General features: G+C 41.5%; 1 protein-coding gene across 2 annotated transcripts; it reads left to right on the top strand.

Annotated features, from left to right (window-relative positions):
• Positions 1-950: 950 nt before the first annotated feature.
• mindy2 (MINDY lysine 48 deubiquitinase 2) lies at positions 951-22,221 on the top strand. 2 transcript variants are annotated; one of them, XM_070835286.1, is made up of 9 exons: positions 951-1,919; positions 2,234-2,291; positions 4,582-4,646; positions 11,417-11,575; positions 12,535-12,637; positions 14,462-14,604; positions 15,525-15,698; positions 16,699-16,911; positions 17,829-22,221. In XM_070835286.1, exons 1-9 carry the CDS (start codon positions 1,008-1,010, stop codon positions 18,012-18,014), a joined length of 2,013 nt encoding a protein of 670 aa, XP_070691387.1. In that variant the 5' UTR covers positions 951-1,007; the 3' UTR covers positions 18,015-22,221. The 2 variants fall into 2 exon arrangements, with proteins under 2 accessions (XP_070691387.1, XP_070691378.1); XM_070835277.1 differs by having other exon boundaries at positions 17,826-22,221.
• Positions 22,222-23,041: the final 820 nt, after the last annotated feature.

The raw sequence follows: 23,041 nt of genomic DNA, 5'->3' as shown, positions 1-23,041 counted from the left end.
TTCTGCTCGGTCGAGTAATTGCTGCCACCCAGCGACCATCATTAGTTACTGCATGTGGGCTGATCAGACCTGTCAAAATAATAACTTTCCCTGGGTACACTAACCTATATGGGACTTTGCTCGCATTGCTCCATCTCAATAGGTCCAAGGAAGTTCGGAGAAAGCCCCCCCTCTTCCAAAAAAAGATCACTTTTAGTAAAAAAGGAAAGCTCAGAAAAGTGAAAGTGTGTGGATACAGTATGCTGTCATGACTTTGCACGAGTTAACTCTGTCAGTTTACGTTGGGGGTAACTTTGTTTTTACGCCAAACTGAAGAAATAAAGCAGACCTGTTATTTTGTTGTACATTAACAGTATTAATGTGGTTCAGACATGACGGCCCTGTACCGTCCGGAGTCTCGTGGACCCGGACAGCAGCACGGACGTCTGGCTGCGCGAGAGCTTTAAGTCCTCACAAGTGCGCGAGCATTCGCACGCAAGACGGCCACTGTACGTTCTGTTCGTGCTACGTTCAGGGATCCTCGTTAAAGGAAAGTACTTCAAACTGTAAACCGTTAGAAGCTGCAGCCAACAACGCCACAGCCTGATCCAAAAGTCCCTGTCTTGAACTTTATATTCTGTATTCTGTCACCTTGCTGAAGTCATATGCGATGTTCTGTTCGATAGACAAAAAGAGTCTGAACTGTACTTTTAACTCTGCGTCGCCCCTGAACAAGCAAAACAACGTTTGCTTTGAGGTGGAAAATATTGCAAATTTGTTTTTGACAAATAATCAATAATCATCAGCTGAAATTAATGTTAATACCATCAATGTCCGGCTGGTCACACACTTTTTATCGTAGCGATAAACGTTGAGAGTCTAAGAGATACGAGCCCCTAAAACGCCTCCTCGCTCGGCCTGAAAGCTATTCACTCTGATGACGTCACTGGCAGAGTTGTCATGGCGTCTTTGGGACCGAAGCTGCGGCTGCAATTTAGCTAAAATCTGTCGACAGTCTGTAAATCGAAATGGAGAAAAATGCAAACCTGCATCGAGACACTGACGGGAGCTCTTTGTGTGCCACGATCGCGGGAGAGATGGGCGATGTTACAGCTGTCGGCGGAGTGAAAGGAACAGCCGAGAAATGCAAGAATAGTGAGGCTCCTCTCAGTACTTTGGTTAACGTTAGTTGTAATAACAGCACCACTAATGTTAGTTCTCCCGGCGCAGCTAATGTCATTCCCAGTGCTGGGAAGTCTGGCGTGCCAGAGGAGGTCGAAGTCCTCCCCGTGCAGGAGGATAAGAGGAAGGACACCGAGGCGAGCGGATCGTGGTCGGGGTCCGTGGATCAGATCAGTAACGGGATGGGGCATGACTCGGTGCTGGCTGCAGAAGATAGCGAGGGTGGTGCCTCAAAGTTAGTAAACAACAAAACCGACGGCCCGTCCTCACCTCCTGCTAAGGAGAGCACAGATGTGCAGCACGAGGATTTGGCTTGTGGAGAAAGTGAACCGACAAAACTTGCCAAACCGACCCATCTGTGTCCGAACAATGCAATCGCAGCAAACGTCAAGTCGGGGCTGTCCGGTGATCACACCTTATCGGAGGGATTACCGAGTGGGAGTGACCCCGATCCCAGCCTCGGGGGAGAGTCCCGAAGCATGGATTCCCTCGAGTCCTTCTCCAACCTCAACTCCTGCCCCAGCTCCGACCTGAACAGCGAGGGGCTGGAGGACAGAGGGCTGGCCCTGGCCTTGCAGAGCGAGTACGGGGCTGATGGGACAAAGACTGTCTGCACTAAGGACCGGACCGCCGGCCAGTCCATTTACCACATTAAGTGGATCAAGTGGAGGGAGGAGAACACGCCGATCATCACCCAGAACGAGAACGGCCCCTGTCCATTACTGGCAATTATGAATGTTTTACTGCTTGCATGGAAGGTAAAGCCTCTGAATCAATAGAAACTTAAAACAAATACAACACAAATATTTTATAAGGTAGCTCTGAGCTCTGTCTCCACTTATTTTATGTAACTGCAACGTGCAACATTTGGACTTGATAGTAGTTACCAAAACACATCTAACATCAGATCTATGGACAAGTCCTAGTGCCTCTCGATCCTTCTGCACATCCTGCTATCAAATTAATTTCTGTCAAGAAAGCTCATGTATGATTTCTCAATTTTACCATTATGTATGAACATGCCAGTACACGTTGAATCCCACTCAAGGGGTGTGATGTGTTCATGTTGCAGGTAAAGATGCCACCTATGATGGAAATTATTACTGCTGAGCAACTGATGGAGTATCTTGGTGAGTGTTTGTTGTTACATATTACACAAGAGCAAGTTGATGCCACATTGCTGATCAAAGAGGAAAAATGTAGTAATGATTACGTTAAGCCATGCCGCCTCACTGAATCTGGCCCAACACATTTACAATAACGTGTTTTGTACCATGCAGGTGATAATACATTTATAAAGTAGCTTACTGCAGTAATAACACAGTGGCCTGTTTTTACACCAGCTTGAAAGTGTTTCCCATGTGTGCACACTTGTAAACAGACAAGCCCATGAAGCCACTGTTTCTGAGGTTCAGCAGTCTAGTAAACATTCTTACGTTTCACATCCTCTCAAATGAGTGGTTACATTCTTAGGGTCAGATATGTATGAAAATATTCCAAAGTCAACAGAGGAAGAGACCAGAACAGGGGAATCCCCCAAGATCCAAATGCTGCAAAGGAAACAGGAGCTATCTCCTCTCTTTGGCTGTCTCCTGCCCTTCATAACTGAGATTACTCTACAATATCAAAGTAGAGTGTCTGGTTACAGCAGGGGCTCAGCCAGTCCTTGGTAGTGTCTCCCATTAGCTGTCAGGGCCTTATTAGAGTAGACCAACATAATCCACATCACAGCACTTTTATTGTTGAACTATCTGTGGGCTACCAAGCAAACATTGCTCACATCTCTATGAGTGACAATTGAATAATGAAGGAATTTCACATTGTTATCGCTATGTGCATTTTCTTTGTCTCCAAATGTGCCCATTTGTGTGGTATTTGGGCGGATGAGTTGACCTTGTGCTTGTGTACAATCACAGCGCACAAAGTTAATATTGTATAATGTTCAGCGGCTGCTGGATTCATAACACATTAGAAACAAACACCAAGCCTGATGGTGTGTGATGAAGTTCAGACGTGATGTTCAAAGTGGGTGGTGGTCTCACTGCTGAGCAAACAGCACGCAGTGTAGCATGCCAGTGATCCGGACCTATCGGGTCACACAGATATAGATATTACAAGAGGACAAGAGATGAGCGAGTTCACTGTGGCACAGAGCAGTGAGGGGTTTTCCCTGTTTCTGGACATACTGTGGTACAACCACTCCTCTGACGGGACCGCTGCTGGAAAAGAAATCTTGACTCGCAGTAAGATATTCATCTAGGGTGACGGGATATAAATCAGATCAGAAGAGTTTTAAAAACCGCAACTGGCAGTTTAAAAATCGCAGCTACAAGTAGTCTACGATCCCGACTGGTGCTTTAGTTTGAGTTCATTTTAGTTCATAAAACACAAGTTTGCATGTAAATTAAAAGAGTCTAACACATCTCTCTGCTTTGCTCACATGGTAGCTGCTGTATTAGCTGTATTTTGTGCAGAGAAAGGCCGGTTTAGGCTTGGACAGTTGTGCCTTTCTGGGCCAGTTATTACAATTATACAATTATTAGCACTAAGTACACGAAAAAAAAAAAAGCTTAAAAGGGTTTTTTTTCCCCCCCTAGATGTACTCCATTCATTCTATTTGTTTGAGCAAAATACAAATGAAAGCATTTTTCCCTCCATGTGTAGCTGTTTTTACTTAATGTAGCTGTTGATGACAAGAGGTCGATGGCATTCCTCTGAGTAATTCTCAGGAAAAGTACGTGTTGAAAGTGCAGCGGGAAATTAATGATGCTCTGTGAAGGATTTTGAAAAATACTTACACGAGAGTTTTATAAGTAAGGAGCGGACTGCAAGGAAACTTTAACTGCAATATCAAGAATATATTTGCATAACTTCCTTTGCTATTCAATCTATGTGAAACTCTTGCATAGTTTCTGAAATCATTCAGAACTAAAGAATTGTGTAAGCGAGCGTGGCAAACACAGGACGACGAAAATGAACACGTGGTTTGGAGGTGGTGGTGTTTGCTGTGCGTTAATGGTTCTCCTTGAGAAATGATTGAATAAATAAGAAATAAATAATTGAAGAAATAAGCAGCGCTGATCAGGCTGAACAGAGCTGGAGCCGGACAGCTGCCAGGCAGGGCTGCTGCAGAGCCAAGTCGACAAGAGCTCTCAGGTGACACCCCGGTGGACAGGGGCTCGGCTGATGCTACATATTTGGCACAGCCTTTCCTGGGTAAACAGCTGGCCAGTGCCACCCACCCCCCCTCCTCCTGTTGGCATTTAAAACATCTCAAAACATCTGTCACCTTCTACACATACACTTAAGACATGAAGCCATTGTGATAATCAGTCCCAATCAAGGTGGCGATTGTGTCGCTCTGTCAGTGCAATATAAGTCAACACTTCTGCCAACATCTGTCTGCTCCTCTCACTGCAGGAGACTACATTCTGGAAACCAAGCCTAAGGAGATATCAGAGGCTCAGCGGCTAAACTACGAGCAGGTAAGGCCCGGCTAATCGCTGCGGAATATTATTATCAAACAGGCTTGTGTTTTTGCTTATGTGTGTGTTAGTTAGCTGCTGACTGTTCATGGTGCTTGAGGAGCGCAGGGCTTTTGGGATGAACTCAGTCTCTCACCCCTCTTTCTCTCTGCGTCGAAAACCATAATAGTGCAAGTTTAATGAGCTCTCACTTTGTCTCTTTGATGCACTCAAAATATCTCAGCCCCGCCACTATTGATATATTTTCTCCACAGTATACAAAGTGAGACGCACACTGCTCTGATCTGTCCACACACACACACATTCAGAAAAGCTGCATGCTAACACTAAAACATGTTTGCACATTTGCATTGAGGCAGCAGAGAAGGCCAGCGGATGTTCCGTAATATGGAAATAAGCATCGAGTTGATTACAAACCACATAAAACTGCAGCTTAGCTTTTTTCCACTGCTCTATATGTTACATAATATGTGTCTTGCAAGGCCCAGGGAACAACAGGGGTCAGGAGTGTCAGATTATGTTGTTTCACATGGCTGTGAATGCTTAGAGACGCATGGCTGGGTTCAGCTCCCGGCTATTACTTAGGCTGTGTGTGTGTGTGTGTGTGTGTGTGTATGTCACCATGAGAAGCACTTGGAGATGGAGCTCCAGCTCTGGCTCCCCTGCTACCTCCCATCTCCACTGCTTGCCTACGGTGTGGGAGAGGCCCTGCCTCTCCTGCTTTCGCGTGGCAGAGCACCAGCACATCTGTGAATGATTTGAAGCCACACTTGTCCCTCATTCAGAGAGGAGAAAAAAAAAAAATAACATGCAGTCTCCTCGTAGAAGCTTACTGCATCGTCTTTCTAAATTTAAGTTGAGCTGAAATACAACCTCTTAAATAAACCAGTGGTGCCCTGAACATGCACTGTTTAAGTAAGGGAGTGGTTAAAGTTTGTGTTGCATAGTTATTATGGCAGTCTAATCCTAGACACTGGCCTGGTAGCTCTTTCGCATGTGGGTGTCCTCATGTCCGTGTGCTGTGGTCGACACAGTATGTGGAGACTACGGTGGGCGGGGCTCCGGGATGCTGGAAGCTGAGATCTAAGAGAGAGCAAGTCTGAAGTGTGTTTATGTGCATGTCAAACAAAAGGTGTCCTCTTCTCTAACACTCGGAGAGATGAGTTCTCATTGCTTATTGATTGCTATAATATACAACAGAAGCCTCCCTGACTTTGGGAAGTAGAAGTTCATAACAGATGTAGTTCTATTTATAAATTCAGCTTTAAAAACATCATCTGTCACAGGAGTGTATGAGGATTAAAATAGCAGTTGCACGGCTGCTCTTTAGCTATTGTTGAATATTTACTCGGAGGAGCTGTTGAAGTGAGCGTAGTTTTGCTCTGCTTTTGTCTGAGTGGACTCTCACGAGGCAATTCATCCACGATGACTGTTCAAGTACTGGAGGAAATGGGTTATTATGTTTAAGAAGGCTCTTTTGTTTGGATTTAACGTCACTCACAGTGACGGGCGTTGTTCATAGAAGTTTCTTAAACCTTTTATTTGTTCTGAATAAAGAAGATAAAAACCCAAAATGGGCTTCAAAAAGCATTATTCTCTGTTCTTGCACATGCCCTTAACCCTCGCCTGTCTGGTGATGAACGAATGTAAATTTGGCATACATAGACATGTTTGGTAGACACTCTGGTAATCAAATTAAAGGCCTTCTGAATAGAAATCTGTATCCAATTGAGTAAGCAGAGACATTGACTGAGAGAAAACATGATGAGAAATTGCTGATGAAACAGTTTGTTTTGGACGTCAAATTACAAGATCAGAGATGAAACTATATGCAGGGTTATGCACCTTTATGAAACTTACAGTCAGTTTATGTTGATCATACGGTGATCTATAGAGCATAGTTAGCGGTGTATTTGTATTGGGCTGCATTATATAGAGAGATTCTCTATCTAAGCAGGAGCTGAAAGAAACATTAGAAACATTAGATTAGCTTGATGAGTAATTCAACAAAAATGTAGAGCAGCGACAGCTGCTAATGTTGCGCCAGGATTCATACAAGTGTGACCCACATTATGGGACATTACGGTCTTGTAAACTGTTCATTATTTACAGTTCCCACTTATAGGCCATGGCATTATGTAATGGCTTACTTTTGTCCCCCAGTGATGGATGTGTTGTTTCTTTAGGTTCACAGGACTGCTGTGTACATTTGTATAAATATTTATAGACCTGAATGCTGACAGATTCATTGAATTTGCCTGACAAATATGTGACGGCTGCATCCTTTCAAATGATTTTATTTAGCAATGGCACAGAATTTGATCAATATCAACCTCAGTATGTGTTTCTCAACCAAAAACTGCTTCTCAGTCGTTTTGCTTGGCAGAAAAGTTTTGGTTTTAAATTTAAAATGCATCATGGGGAATAACGGCTCTTTCTCCAATATTCAGAAGCATGGTCACTTTCTTTTATATATGTTTTTATAGAAGCATGGTCACTTTCTTTTATATATGTTTTTATAGTATGCGGCTTGATTTTAAATAGATTTGATTTCTCGGCTGTGTGTTTCAACTGCTGCACGTGTTTTTTCAACTAGGACTCTCATGTTAAGAAATGAAACCTTTGTGGGAACCAAATCTCTCACTTTTGCACTTTAATGCCATATTCTGTCAACTACCAGATAATTATATCTACTCAGGACTTTGTCTCCAGGAGAATTTAGGGCTAAAGAAAACAAAGAGAGAGGCCTCAAAGAGAGAGGCCTTCTCTTAGATGCTTACTCTGAAGAACGAAAATTTAAAAGGCCCCTGAAAGGCCTCAGCTGAGTGCCGTGCTAATGTTGTACTGTGGAAATACATCCAACACAAGCACAGATGAATGTGAGTGATGCAGTGCTAATCATCCGATCTCCGAGCGCTCATCTGGTGTCAGAGCTCTCTGGCCTAAAGTGAAGAGATGTGGTCCATTACACAGCCCTGCTAATCCTGCCATCACTGCTGCTCGTAAGCGTCCTAATCCACACACTCTGATGGGCCAGCTGAAGGCTTTTCACCTCAGCTCTCCTCGCCAAGCATCAAAGCTGGAGTAGCTCGCTGCCCATGGGACGCACACACAGAATCTGTACTGTATCCCTCTATCTGTGAGCCGAGAAAGAGACTTTTGAGACTGAGACTTTTTCAAAATTATTCTAAAGCAGCATTATACTCCTTGTTGGGCGTGAAGGAAATAGAAGAATGTCTCATTTTTCAGGTTTTACATATTGCTTATTATGATTTAAGAGAACTTAATTGAAATGATTGAACAACAGTATGACATAACACACTGCATTATTAGAATAAGATACCACTGAAAGTCGACAAACAGTGATATTGAATTATCATCCAGTCCTGTTTCGATAGCGTTTAACTGCAGCCTAAATCAGAAACCCCAGTTTGTAGACTTTTAAGAGTTTAATATCAGTTAAGTATTTTTTTTTTGTATTTCTACCATCTGTAGTATTTTATTGTGAAAGAGTTGAATTCAAAGGGAAATCACTTACAACCACATGCTCATAATAGAGTTGTATGGCTCAGCTGCAGGGCTTATCTTGATCTCAGAGTTAAATGGCAGCAGACGTTTAGAGCCAGCTGGGAAACATCGCTCTGAGGCTGGATGCAAGAATTAGTCGGTTCGGTTCTCAGGTGTGTGGGTGCACAGGTGTGACATATATGGCATACATATGATATGATGTGTATGAATGTAAAATGGCGATAAATCCTCACTCATAATTAAAGGATGAATTGTAATCATAGTAGAAATTCTCTTCAACCGTCGAGGGGCTGATTTAAAATAAAGGAATTTCTTTCTACATATGTATTTTTGGCAGCTTTTAAAACCCTCCACCACGACCAGAGATAAAAACAGAATAAAGCACCAGTTCAAAGTCAAACTATTTAACTTTTAGAACAATGCAGACACCATAATGCGTGTAAGCATATTGATTACATATATGTAGTACATTAATAGTGCACCAAGAGACTTTTCTTAATACAACTTTATTTCTTGACTAAAGCAGTTTGCGCTGATATTTATTACCTATTTTGGTCATAAGCTCAAATGATTTTCACATTTGACCAATAAAATCAGTTTCACACACATTGGAAGCATGTGGACAGAAGAAGATCAAACCACCAGCCTTAAAATGAATGACTAGTTGAATATTACTCAGTCCTGATTTGCATCTCATGTATACTGGAGAAGACAAATCTAGTTAAAACTGACAGGAACTTGTAAACAACAATATAGCTGACGACATTATTCTTCTTAAGAGCATAAAACTGTTTCTAGAAAGAAAAAAAAATACTGAAGTTCTGTAAATTGTCAAATGTTTTAATGAAATCACAGTTGCAACAGTCTGCATCTACCACTGTGCATTCATATGTGTAAAACCCATAGAAAACACTGGTAAGATGGTTAAGAGCTGTTAGGCAATTTGCTGCACAGGTTTAGAAAGAATTCAGGCAGACGTTCTCACCGACTGCTGAAGGCCAAAGAGAAGCGAAGCAATAATTTCCCAGAGTCTGTGTAATATTAACAGAGCAAGCAAGCTGTTTCCTAAATGAAACATGCAATGGTGTACACTTTTCCACTGAGGAGCACAATATCATTTAAGGCTGTCAACCATTTTGACGAGGCTGCTGCTTTAAAACTGGTCCAGGGATGTGTTTCCAGAGGTCAGGAGAGTTTTCCAGGAGGGTTCTGCTGAATTAAACCCAGAACAGCTCACAGTGCACAATTTTGTGCTCTGAGTTCAAAAGGATTCTGGGGTTTTATTCAGTAAATGTATCAAGATGAGACAATAAACCTGCCTCAGGCACTGTTATGCCACTGTTTTGTGTGATGTTACATTCTGTATATACATCAGGAAGCTTGATTTCTGTCCACAGACCGCTGGGCGCCTGTTACGCAGCATGGAGCGCTGTAGATTCTGACGGCCTTTACTTTTTCAGTCTTTGTGTGTTTTTCTTCTCGCTCACAGCTCAGTTTGTTCATAGTGAGGTTTGGGGGGTGGTATCATGTGAAAAAGTGACGTCAGTGCATACCTTCTGCTACAGTGAGTTATTATTGAAACGTGTTACCCATTCATTTCCCCTGAATTTATAATTGTTCTTTTGAGGAGGTTTACTGACCCTCTTTACTAACTGTAACTTACACTACAAGTATTAGTCACATCTAAGCTGTAGGATGAACTCTGTACTGATTTGTTACTGTTTGGAATAACTCTATAACTTCATGTTTGAGCCTCGAGAAAGAATTAAAAATGGGCACAGATTTCAATTTACAGTATAATGCAATCTCAGTTAACAGACTCCACCCTCAAAATGGCTACTGGATCGAATCATCTGTCCGGCACGATAGTGCTGAAACTTGAACATATTAGAGGCAGTCTGGTGGGTAAAGCGTTTAGGTTGCTGACCATGTAGTAGCAGCGTCCTCTGTTTGAGCCCAGCTGATGACCTTAACGTCACAGGCTTCATCTATCTGTTAAAGTGTCGTTTAGACATGGTTGAATTTTGTGTTAATGCTCCCACTGGCTACATTCAGACATGATGGCACATTCACAGAAAGAGCTGCACAATATTTGGTGCAGAGAGAGAGATAGAGAGAGAGAGACAGATAGAGATGGTTTAAAACGTATTTTACCACTGAAGCCTTAATTAATGTCTACTAACTGTCTACTACTACCATCCACTATCAAAAGCAAAGGCAAAAATGACCCAAAAATCATCTTTATTGTGGGGCTATTGCATTGTATTGAATGATATTGTCAAGTGTTCCTGATATTTCGTCCACCCCTTGGTAATGTTATGAAAGGGAAATATCATTTCTCACAATGATGTGCCTGAGAGCTTGCACAGAAATTTCACATCAAATGATTTCCTGGCAGACACTTCCATTTCTTCCTGTGGTTGTAGATTGATTGTCGGTTAGTGAAGCAAAACCTAATATGTCTAGTGAATATGAAAACGGTAGAAAACCAACTAGAAAACAAAAACATTTGACACAAACCAAATGAAAGATGTGGATGAATGCGTGGAAGTATTTTTTGTATTCTATAGGAATAAATGGCAGCCAATGGTCTCTTCCAATCCCTGATAGCTTCAGCTATGCTGACTCATAGCTGTACACGAGAAGTGGACCATGACATCACCCATTGGTTTGTCGACTACCATTTTGAAGCCTCGTGTTTGGCATTTTGGCCGTCACCATCTTGTTTTTTTGGAGCCAGAAGTGATGTTTGATTTTATTTTATTTTTTTGAGTTCCCACATTCTGTGAAAGCCTGCCTCTGATTGGTTATGGTTAGGCATGATCGGTCTCTGATTGGTTAGTCTGCAGCATACCCAGCTTTATAGTCTATTTTACTCTGAATGGGACCATCATTTACAAAATGAACACCATGCTGTTTGGATGAAGACTTTAAACGAGACCATAAACTCATAAGGAAAATGTTTACTGATGTAGTAATACATCAAATGAGAAGTCAAGTCACTCTCTCATAGTCTTCCATTCATTTCTTTTAAAGAGTTTTTCGTTCAGACAACCAGAATAACAGATAAAGACGGCATATGGTCCACAAGCATGTAGTACACCAACAGCTGGATTGGACACAGTTATTGGTTCTATATAATGTTTACAATACAAAAAGTTCACATTGTTTAATCCCTCTGCTGCATTGCTGTCGCACAGTTTTTAACATAAATCTGAACCGTTGTTGCCTTTGTCTCCTAGAACATGAGTGATGCCATGGCAGTGTTGCACAAGCTGCAGACGGGTCTGGATGTGAACGTGAAGTTCACAGGGGTGCGAGTCTTCGAGTACACCCCAGAATGCATTGTGTTTGATCTGCTAGACATCCCCCTCTACCACGGCTGGCTGGTTGACCCCCAGGTGAGACAGAGCTTACTCATTGCTGCTGCTTCTCTTCACCTCCCTGAAATCAACTTGTTTCGTCGTCCTCCTGTCTATCCTCGGCACGTCTCCTTCGAGTTCACCAAGAGTGATGAAATATTCTACTTACCAAGTCTTGCCATTAGTCTGAGGCCGCTTTCACACCTGGAGTTCAGTTCACTGTTGTCTTCTAGTTTTTGTGTGTCGTATTAACCATAACTTATCACAAATCTCGAATTCTTGAATCCTTAATTTTGAATTCCTGGGCCTCTCTTTTAATTAAGGAGTTTGGTGTAGACCTGCTCTTTAAGGAAAGCGTCTTGAGATAACACTGTTTAGATTTGGCGCTATATGAATAAAGATTGGTTGGTTCACAAATAAACAACAAAGATGCCACTAAGAACGTTATATTATTATGAACCTTAACCTCATATATCATTTAGAAAACACAGACGGAAAGAAACAGAATCAAAACCTGCCATATGGGGCCGATACAGTAGTTGCTGTAAAATAGACCGCGGCCTCTACATTTCTCACTTAACTGCCAATCGTGGTTTTGGATATGATTTTGGATAAGCATGCTGGAGATCAGTTCCTTGAGAGTTCCCACAATCAGCAGATGGGTGTAATTGTAGTTTCTCTTTTGAATCCGTACCGTCATGCCTGCTACTGCACAGTCCGGTTTATGTTCCCACTGCTAACAAACTGCTTCTTAGGTGCTCTGTGTGCACTTGATTTGTTCAAATGAAAGCGTTCACACCACCCTAAACAAGAATAATTAACGGCACTAGAGTTGAACTGCACCAAGAGGCATCAGGTTTACACAGTGATAGTAGTTTGAGTGTGAACTCCACGTCAAGAGACTTTTTCTCGCTATAAATATTGTATGGTGGCTTTTAGTAAAACAGCACCAGAGCTTGGTGAGCATTCTTTCCCACAGTTTTTATCTTTGTTTGCAGATGCAGGACATTGTCAAGGCAGTGGGCAACTGCAGTTACAACCAGCTGGTAGAGAAGATAATATCCTGCAAACAGTCGGACAACAGCGAGCTGGCAGGGGAAGGTGAGTGCTTAAACAGAGTTGTGCATTTTTCTTTAAATTTGACGGTACATGTTGAAGTTGAGTAGCGCCATCGTCTTTGTTTGCATATCTAGCGGCACAAGTACGGCGTTCATTCAGTGGCACGTGTCATGGCATGAGATATGTTTACCGAACTGTCTGGAGCAAACCGATTCTGCACAAAACCACTGAGTGTGAATAAAACCAGGACATACATGTGGCTGCTCATCCTATGACCTACTTCCACAGCTCACAGTTTTCTTACCAGCTGTCAGTAGCTTTGCATTAATTGGTGTTGATTATTGATATGGAAACTTCACTCCTTTCTATTGTATTTCTACATTTGTAGCCCAGATCTCCCGTCCATCGCTGCTTGAAGAGATGACTTTTCAACCACTGTGAATTGACTAATAGAACTCTGAGAATACTAAACATCTCTGAGTGTTGTTGTCAGGCTTTAATGTTCTTAAATATTTAATAGTAAGTATTCAATAGTTTCATTTTCCAACTCTCCCTAAAGGATGTGGCTCATTCTGGTGTAGACTGTTTGAGTATCACATTGATTTTGTGTGTTTGCTCCACATTGAATGCTGCTCTGTCCTACAGATGTCACTCGCCATCTGTCTCTCAGCCTATATTGAGTTCACTATAGTAACCAGCTCCCATCAGAGCCAGGATGTTCAAATAGCTGCTACAGACATTAAAAGCAGGGTTTCCATCATATTTCCATCATATCATATCCAAACAGTGAACTATGTTCATGAATGAGTAAGGAATGCTTGATTTTTTTAAAATGTTTTTTTTTTTTTTTTTGTGATTGTACTGCAGATGACTCACCCAGTGGTCTGTGGTCTAATGATGAAAGTATTTATAGATCAAGAAGAGTTCATTTATAAATCACAAATGGATGTTATGCTTTGCCTCGGCTAAATAGTTGATTTTAATTAGAACTGAATTAGTTACTCACAGGTCAGCACAATAGTGACAGGTGAATCTTTCCAAAAAGCACCATCACTCAGTTTAAAATCTGTCTGCAAAACACATGGGCTAAAATCATCTAATCAATTAGAGAGCATCCTGTAATGGGATCATACCCACTATGATGCCAAATTGGTGTGTAACCCCCCTGGCATGGATAGGAACATCCAAGTAAAGGTTAAATGCACCTTCATAGATAATATTTTTCTGTTCATTAAAGATGAAGAGAGAATTGTCATTGTCAATGTTTGGACAAAATACTACATTAGTATGTGAGGATTCTGTATAATGCATGATATTAGTTGCTGTTGTTAGCTGTAATTATAAAGGTTAAAAGTTAGTGAGATTGCGCTGGAGCAGTGGACAGGAAAGATTGATTGAAAGTGGGATACAGTGATCCGTGACTTAAAAGGAATGTGGGCTGTGGGCATTAAGTGGTGGGTCAGTGGGCTCTTCCCTACTTCCCACTTCCCTACTTCCAGCGCCCATGCTCGAAACACACCCATCTCTGAACTAGGCCTCCACTGTGATCTCAGCTAGACACTGTAAAGTTTCAAGACTGCATCTTGAACTGTTGTGACACTGTCGTGTGCCTGTCCAGTACAAAAAACTGGATTCTGTGGTAGCTCCCACTACAATAGGTGTCTCATTTTGACATGATGACACACACAGACACACACACAGGCTCGCAAGCTCAAAATAATACCAGACACACGCAACTGGTATAAATATATAATAAAATATTCAAGAGAGACTCATGGGTCCCTTTTTCTGCATTTGCTAACCAATCACAATCTCTCTCTCTCTCTCTCTCTCTCTCTCCCCCCTCTTCCCCTTCTCTTGTCCAAGGCATCGTGGCAGAGCAGTTTCTGAGCAGCACGGCCACTCAGCTGACCTACCACGGCTTGTGTGAGCTCACATCCACTGTGCAGGAGGGAGAGCTCTGTGTCTTTTTCAGGAATAACCACTTCAGCACCATGATCAAGTACAAGGTAAACACCAAAAAGTGCTGATGACGACTTCACCGTAACTGTTAGTAACGAGTTAGACTGAGAATCAAGCATTGAGCAACGCAAATGGGCCAGGATGTGTTGTGAACTGTCCCTTTAGTCGGTGACAAGCACCTTGAAGCACCGTACGTTTACAGGACAATTACTGTGTTTTGTATGTAATATTTTCTGTTTCATGGGCAATGTTCATACAGATGTCAGCACAACTATCTTTTTTGCAATCTTAAATGGCTCTACAATCACTCCTAACACTAATATAAATAAACTCATTTAAATGAAATGCTTCTCTGTGGGCCATTCATGAAAAAATAGTGAAATTCAATTGTGTTTCAACATTTGTAATTGTTATTTGCAGCAGATTGAGGAAAAGTACTAGTTACCACCTACCTCTTAGCAAATCTAGATCACTTATAAATACAAATATGGTGTTCAAACAGATGAAAGCTTGTATTCATGTGTGAAAGATGCACAATAGTAGACCCTCATGATGACCCTCTAAGAGGTCCCATTCAGTGCAAACACATCTGCATCCCATCGCTAACAGCCCCTGCCCACAGCTCTCTCCCCATATCACTGCAGACCTTTCCTGTTATCTACGGGGCAGGAAGTGGAGCCTGCTTACTTTCAGTCTGAACGGTGCTCTGTTGTTGCCAATGTAAGCCAAGCTGCGTGTATCACCTATAACCCTCAGACAAAGCATCGTGACAGCCGAAGTTTTCTTATAATCACTCAGCTGCAGACTTTTACGTGGACACGTGTAATCACACGCTGTAAACCACCATATTCGGATTGCGTCAGGCGTGCAATGACAGTAGAAACCATGCTGCCGTGTTTGTGCGTAGACAGTGTGACACTGATAAGATGTGTGTATGTTAAGTGTGCAGTATGTGGTTGTTTCCTAGGGCCAGCTGTACCTCCTGGTTACAGACCAAGGTTTCCTGACAGAGGAGAAGGTCGTCTGGGAGAGTCTGCACAACGTTGACGGAGACGGCAACTTCTGTGATTCCGAGTTCCGGTTGAGGCCTCCTTCGGATCCAGAGACTGTGTACCGAGGCCAGCAGGATCAGATAGACCAGGTCTGAGCACTGATGCAGGCAAGACTGAAACCACGATGCGCTTAATCCTGATGTGCTCTCCACACCATCAGTGTGCCACAAAATCCAAGACAAAATAGACGACCAGTAATTGTCGCACTGGTCCTCACTGCACTTCTTTCAAGTGACCTCTTTTTAAGTTATTTTACAGGAATCAGGGAGACACTGGAGGAAATGAGAGATGAAAAGAAACAAAACATGTGACATCCAATTAATTGTGCAGCATCCCAGGCTTAAAAAAAAGTGAAAATAAGGGAAGCTCCTCAATAATAAATGTGTTGTAGCTCTCCATTACCAGACACACACACACATGGCGCCCCCCTCTGTTCTCATCCATGCTTTGCTCCACTCTGGCCCCTAATGCATTGGGTTCAGGTCCCCTGGGCTTTTTAACTGGTTTCACAGCTGTCTGCTCATTGGTCGGCCAGAGTGGTCCAGGCACAGTCTCCATGCTTTTGTCTAGTCTCTGTGTTTGTGTGGGGGCGAGGCAGAGCTCTAGTACCCTTTTTTTTTTTAAATTTTATTGCAGTCCCAGACCTCCTTATCTACAAGGCAGGTTTTGATGAGCAAAATGTATTCAGGAAATTTTCTGCTCTCATAATCAATTCAATTAGGAGGAAACCTGTAATGATGCCAGTGGGGAAATGAGGTCTTTGCAGTGACAAACTACATAATTGAAGAGACTTTCTATAATAAAATGGATAACACCAGAGTAAAGGTTTTGTTAACTCTACCACAACTACTACAAAGTGTATAATGAAGATGGTACAACAGATTAAAATGAATGAAGACAGACACAAATGGCTGAGTGAATAAGTAAGGCACTGCGGTTGTGGATTGGTCTGTGTGCAGCATAAGCCGAAGAGTGGCCAAGCTGTTATTCCGTAATGAGAGCACAGTTTATGTAATTAAACATCAGACCGACAGCTTTGCTCATAAATCATCATCTTTCTCTCTCTTCGTGCATGTTCACGTGCGTCAGGACTATCTGATGGCGCTGTCACTGCAGCAGGAGCAGCAAAGTCAGGACCTACAGTGGGAGCAACTCCCCGAGGGCATCAGTGACCTAGAGCTCGCAAAGAAGCTCCAGGAGGAGGAGGACCGGCGAGCCTCCCAGTACTACCAGGAGCAAGAGCAGGAGCATGCAGCGGCGGCGGCGGCAGCGGCTGCAGCAGCAGCAGCAGCACAGGCACAGGTGGGGAGGGAGGGGCTGAGGGAAACGGAAGCAGGTGGGAGAGGGCGGAGAAGTAGGACTTTGAACAAATCTGGGGTGTTTAACGTAGCGTAGAGGGAAGATGCTGCCTCTTGGAAACAGATGGATGTCTGCATCAGAGAGTTGAAGCTTTAAAGGAGGAATTGAGGATGAAAAGGCACAGTGTTATTTATTTTCTTCTAGATATGTTGTCTCTGTTCACTGTGAGGCACAAGCATTGTTCCTGGAGGCGCTAAGAACAGTCATTGCAACTCCCTGTTATATATATACAATATATTGATTGAGTTATTTCTATAAATGACATAATTAGAACCAGTGTGGCGTTAAGAAGCTTTTGGCTCTCCAAAGATTCTCTCACAGAGGTCTCTCTTCGGTCCCTTTTTACTATCAATTTTTCCAACAAGCGTTCTTAGCGTTTTCTATCATCTGCTTTTGAACAGCATAAAAAAGTCTAAATGTGGGAAAAAACAAAAACCCTTCCCTCCTGTTTCCCTCACTTTTTACATGCACATAAATAATATGATTATAAAATTAATATTAAAAAAGCATTGTCAACACAATTAAGTATTTTTAAAAAGTAAGTGCAGTTAACTAAATAAATAACAGACCCTGCATGTCATACCTTAAAAGGTTGTGTTATATTTTATAAGGAATACTATTACATTTATATTCAAACAGGAAATTCCCAACATCCCTCTATCATAAATAAAAACTGAGTGGTTTCCAGATTTCTTCATGAATACTTAGTTTACCTCATAAAGTTATTTTTTTCCAATCCAGACATTAGTATTTGGTTCATGGCTTTTTTTCAAGTTCAGAGCAGTAAGTAGTTTTGCTTGCAATATACACACATCTGTGAATTTCCACTCTTTTGCTCTTCCGCCCTGTGTGTGCAGCAGGGCCAGCCGGAGCCCGCCGAGGGAGACGAGGCGGACAGAGGAGGTGCAGGAGCAGGCGGAGCAGCAGCCGGCGCTGGGACGGCGGCAGCAGCCGGAGCCACAACCAGCCCGGGAAAACAGTCCTCAAGCGGGGAGCGCAAAGCCAAGAAAGAATCGAAGGATAAAGACAAATGTGTTATTTTGTAACATACAGCGCGTCTGTGTGAGTGTGCGTGTGAGTGTTTCGTGCATTTGCTTATCTGTGAGACGGGAGGGACGGCATTTGTTTCTCCGAGGACTGGACACACAACGCGCAGCCCCCACTTGATGACAAACAAGGGAAGGAGACATTTGAGGAGAGGCGCGACAAGACTAATAGAGGATTTGCTGTTCCCAAACCACTGGTGCCTGCTATCCTCTATCCTCAGTGGAACCTGGACATCAGAGGAAGGGACACAACAACGACAACAACAACAACAACAACAACTACCCCTTATCTTTCATAGAGTCGGCCAAACTTTGTTACAAGTTGCACAGTGCACTATATATTTGTGATGTGGGGTCAATTATTGGGGATGGTATGTTTTATAGCAAAAGACATGATCTGAAGAAACAGAGCATCACCCTCTCACCATGTCTTTTTTCCAAAAAACAAAAAAAGTCACTCATTTCATTCATTTTTTTCATTATTGCAGCTTATAAGCTTTTTTTTTGTACGTATCAATATTTACAAAGCGTATATAGACAGATCCACCTTTTGGTTTCAGTTAAGTTTTTTTTAAGTTAGTCGTTGCTGCCAAGATTCACGTTTTTATTTATGAATCGGTGTAAGAGGAAGATTTTGGGAGGTTTTCTTTTTTTTTTTTTCTCTGAGCTGAGAGGGATTTTCTCCTGATATTGCCTGTTGGAAATCAGTGCAACACTACTTGTGTCCCCTCCGAAACACTATGTACCTAAGGGTTAATTAATGCCAGATAGCTGCCAGATACTGTAGCTATGTAACACAACTTATCACAGCTTGCCCTATTCAGACTTGCCTTACCAGAGTATGGCAGTGTTGTATTCTGCTCTGTTTGAATGTGAGTGTGTGCGTTTGTTTTCATGTGTATGGTATGTACAGTACACGTGTGCTATGTGGTATAATGGCGTGCGGTATACATGTCTCATTTAATGAGCATCATTGATGTAACAAGTTTCAAATTGGAAATAGCCAAATCTTTTATGCTGTATTCGTTAAGCTACAAATTTGGGACATTTGATGTGTTTTATGTTCTGATTCTCTCACACAAAAACCACATTTGGGAAAGCCAAACTGAGAACACTGTTAGAGATTTTAACTGACGACATTTGTCTGAATCTGAAGTTTCTGTGTGAGACACAACAACCTTTTGGCAGATTACATTTGTATTAGATGGCACCCAGTTTACAGTGTATGGTAGTTCTGAAAGGCCCTTTTTCTTTCTCTCAGTCTCTTCTGGCAGCTTCCTGAAGAGATTCGGTGTGTGTGTGTGTGCAGGCACGATCATGATCTCCTCTGTTAGGTTCTGGGTGTAGAAGTTCCACTGCAGCCAGGTTTTGAAAAGACATACCACAGAATTCAGTAATTTGCATGTAACGTTCGTCTAGATTGGGGAAACTTCAGTTAATACTGGTGAACATGTTCTTTTTTTTCTTCCAAAAAGCTGAATCCAAACCCCAAATGTGTGACGTCAAGATGCACAGTGTGAGTTTTTAACTCCAGTTAGAGTGTAACTCTGTAGCTGTGTTGAGAAGAAATTTTTGCCGGTTCTCCTCAAAGTCCCCTTTTCTAGCTCTCTCTCAAAAGAAATGTACATTTGCCGCCAGAAAATTCAGAGAGGGGTAAATTAATCTATTATCAGTGGAAAAAAAGCAGCACATATGATATAAATTGAGTTTACTGAAATTCTGTGGTATCACCTTTTAACTTGTGCGCGTTTCACTGCAGCATCGAGCGTGCAAACCCATGATGTACATATTTACCTAATGCATTCTTATAATGGATTTAGCTAGTGGTTTGTGCCATTATTGTACCATGGGACTGCCTCCTGAGAAACTTTTCTATCTATACATTCCAATTGGATGCCTTGACTCAAGCCTTCTCTTACAGACTGAGGGAGACAGTCATCATAGGAGGTCTTTTGCAACGCTTGTAAAAAGAAAAAAAAAAAAAACGGTCTCCATAATTTTGTTCAGTGAGAACAAATCGAGCGTCAAAACAGGACGATTACATGGAGGCAGCGGGCTACCTACTGTGTGGGAATTTTCATCTCGTGATGGCTGGAGTTTGAGCTCCATGTTTGTTTGGCCCTAACAAGGCTATGTTTTGTATATATATAAAACGCCTTACAACATTTCAACATAATTTATAGGACAAAAGGAAACAGGCGTATTACCAGAAAGAGACAATCCATGCGTTTATCACATGAACATCAGAAATACTCTCAGGCCTTTTCTGAAGGGACATATCCTCGAGTGTCTTTTATGTACTGGCACAGTTCCTCGGCCTGTAGTCACTTTCTCAGTCACAACTTTAAGTGGGTGTGTATGTGTACACACAACAGCTGTTTTGACACTTTGAAGGACTTAACACTATATTATTTAAGACCCTCATTGTCAGACTTCACACTAAACAACAATGAATTAAGCTGCTCCTCTTTGGTTTAACTTGGACTACCTGATTAAAAGAAAATAAACCCCCCTTGAACAGGGTTAAGGAACATTGTTAGTTATGTTCACTTTTCATTTTTTTTTTCCCATGCAGCTTAAATAAATAACACATATAATCATTAAATGAAAGCCAAATCGCAGACGGGGGAGGCTTTCTAACAACGTTAGGCTTTTTTTTTTTTTTCTGTCTTTTCTGAGTTTCACCTAATTTAAGTCTCGGCCCGTCAAGTGAACATGCTGATTAAACATTCCAGAGGAAGTTTAAAAAAAGGAAACTTCACTTAGGGCAGTTTGAATCGAGCTGGAAAATTTTATGTTTGTACGAGTGAATAGAATGCGGATTGACACATGCCACACATAATTATTATTATTATTATTATTTCAGATGTACTACTGTGCATTCGCTTGCTATCCCTAGTCATTACTACCAGAATTTGATATTTTGTTGTAATGTGTTTGCTTTATCCTAGTTCCTAAGATGAGTTGATCAGAAGGATAATGTGTGTTCAGTGTCTCAAAGTGGTTTCTTGTATGCCTTGTAAAAGTGATGGTGGGGTAAATGCTGTAAAATTAGTGTTTTGACAAGATGGTCGTTGAACAAATAGTCGTTGTAATTGGTTTTGCACTGTTACATTGATATGCACTAACAAAAGAGAAACATACCTCATTTTATACAGAACAGAAATTGTGCAAGAGTGCTATTGTTCTTTGGGTACCTTTTAAAAAAAAAAAAAAGAAAAAAAGACAAAAGAATAATGGCCAGAAGAATTATCTCAACATGGTAGCGGTAGATTATGCCAGCTGAATCGTATTAATTTGTAAGAGTTTGAAAGGGCTGTTAAAATGTTTTGGCTTAAAATGAAAGAGTACATTTGTTAAAGAAAATAGTACCACTTCAATAGAACTTGCTGCAATTTGATATATTCAGGTTAGTGGTACACCTATACCAGACAAAAGGCTACCAGTGCAAAGGCCTAAGTACCAGCACACACACATCACAGATGAGGAGGATGATATGAGTTACAACAATAGACGGATAGATAGATGTCATTTGACTTGACATCAAACAGGAGCAGTTTTTCTACAAAGTACGGAAGAAAAGATGTAGACAACACTGGTACTCAACTGAATCAGCAAAAAAAAATGGTGTAGGTGCACCCCTAATGCAGGTAGTTATTTTTCCAGTCCAAAGTCCATCATTAAACTACACAACCTTTTAAATACGCTAAACCTTTTACAAACAAAACAAGGGGAAAGGCTGCTTGAGTGTTGTCATCTATGTAGCAGAGGGAAATGTTCATTCTTGTTGTATGAGACACACATCCCGAGTGCTGAACAATCTAAAGGGAGATATTTTCTTTAATGCAATATCAAACTCCCAGATTTAACTTTGTGGTGCATGTATAGTGTGGACTGAAAAGTTAGGTGAAGTAAAAAAAATTTTTTATTATTAACTACCCCGAGAATATCATTTCCGCTGTACGGCCCAGGTTCATATTTCACACGGAACATACAAGCAAAAGGAAGGCGTTTGTGAATATGGGAGGTTACTCATTTGTGTTAATTTCAATGTTCATCTATTTACATAAATGACCAAATAATGTATGTAGCCTTTCACATTACAGTCACATAATGTATGTGGTGATATATATATAACAAAATGCCTTATAGACGAGGGACATTCAACCTGATTAGAAGTACCAGGATAATAAAAGACTAAGATCAATAGTTGCCTTGTTGTTGTTTGTAATGAGCCCAAACCTCTTTGAACATGTGTGATTAGATCTTCTACTAAGTGCATTAAGCACAAATGATTTAGTGACGTTAGATTAACTGCATTCAATTTAAACTCATCATGCATTTCAATAAGAAAAAGGCTCATTTGTGCAGTGTTTTAACAGGATGGAGTGAGTGACTTTTTCCTTTAATTTCTAGTTTAACAGTCAAATGAAAGTTGATGCAAGAGCCTGTACAAGAGTATCGTAAGTTAACTGAAGGTTAAAGTCCATGAAATGTCGCTGAAACTGCTCATCTCCCACAGATGACGCCACGTGTCAGAGAAGAAACTACGTCCAAGTCCATTGAGGGGAATCAAAAGGGAAGCCAACAGAAACATTTTTAGCCTGCGGCATCCAAAGAGGGTTAATCTGCTCATGACCTGAGAGGAGATAGAGAGGCAACTACAACAAGCACAGGTCTTTCTGCTTTTCAGCTTTCTGCAGTTTAATCAACCAATTCTGACAAGTGTGAGTGTGACAGTCTAAATACATGCAACGCAGACCTGGGTATGAGTTCATCTATAAAAAGCAAAAAAAAAAGGTTCTTAAGTTAAATGAAAAAAATAAAACTAAAATGGCTGAAAAACAATATGGAAGTTTAAGGTGATGGTGAAAGTGTCAACCTTCTGTAGTGTTAAAGTGCGGTTTTCATGCGGAGTACCATGTTTTTCTAAACTCAAACTTTCTACATGCTGCTATCAAAGGACTTCCTGCTTGTTTAACAGGGTTAAATGATGCACAAAGCTCGTCCCAATAGAGTGATTTAGG

The sequence above is a fragment of the Pempheris klunzingeri genome, chromosome 1 (genome assembly GCF_042242105.1).
Source record: "Pempheris klunzingeri isolate RE-2024b chromosome 1, fPemKlu1.hap1, whole genome shotgun sequence".
In the NCBI taxonomy this organism is placed as follows: domain Eukaryota; kingdom Metazoa; phylum Chordata; class Actinopteri; order Acropomatiformes; family Pempheridae; genus Pempheris; species Pempheris klunzingeri.
Note: the sequence above shows the minus strand (reverse complement) of the source record. Positions and strands in the feature narration are given on the sequence as shown.

Excerpts from the sequence above, each read along its gene's own strand:
- mindy2 (XM_070835277.1), top strand. The coding sequence starts at position 1,008 with ATGGAGAAAAATGCAAACCTGCATCGAGACACTGACGGGAGCTCTTTG. Across the intron at positions 1,920-2,233 it reads TTTTACTGCTTGCATGGAAG|GTAAAGATGCCACCTATGAT; the intron begins GTAAAGCCTCTG and ends TTCATGTTGCAG. Across the intron at positions 14,605-15,524 it reads GCACCATGATCAAGTACAAG|GGCCAGCTGTACCTCCTGGT; the intron begins GTAAACACCAAA and ends GTTGTTTCCTAG.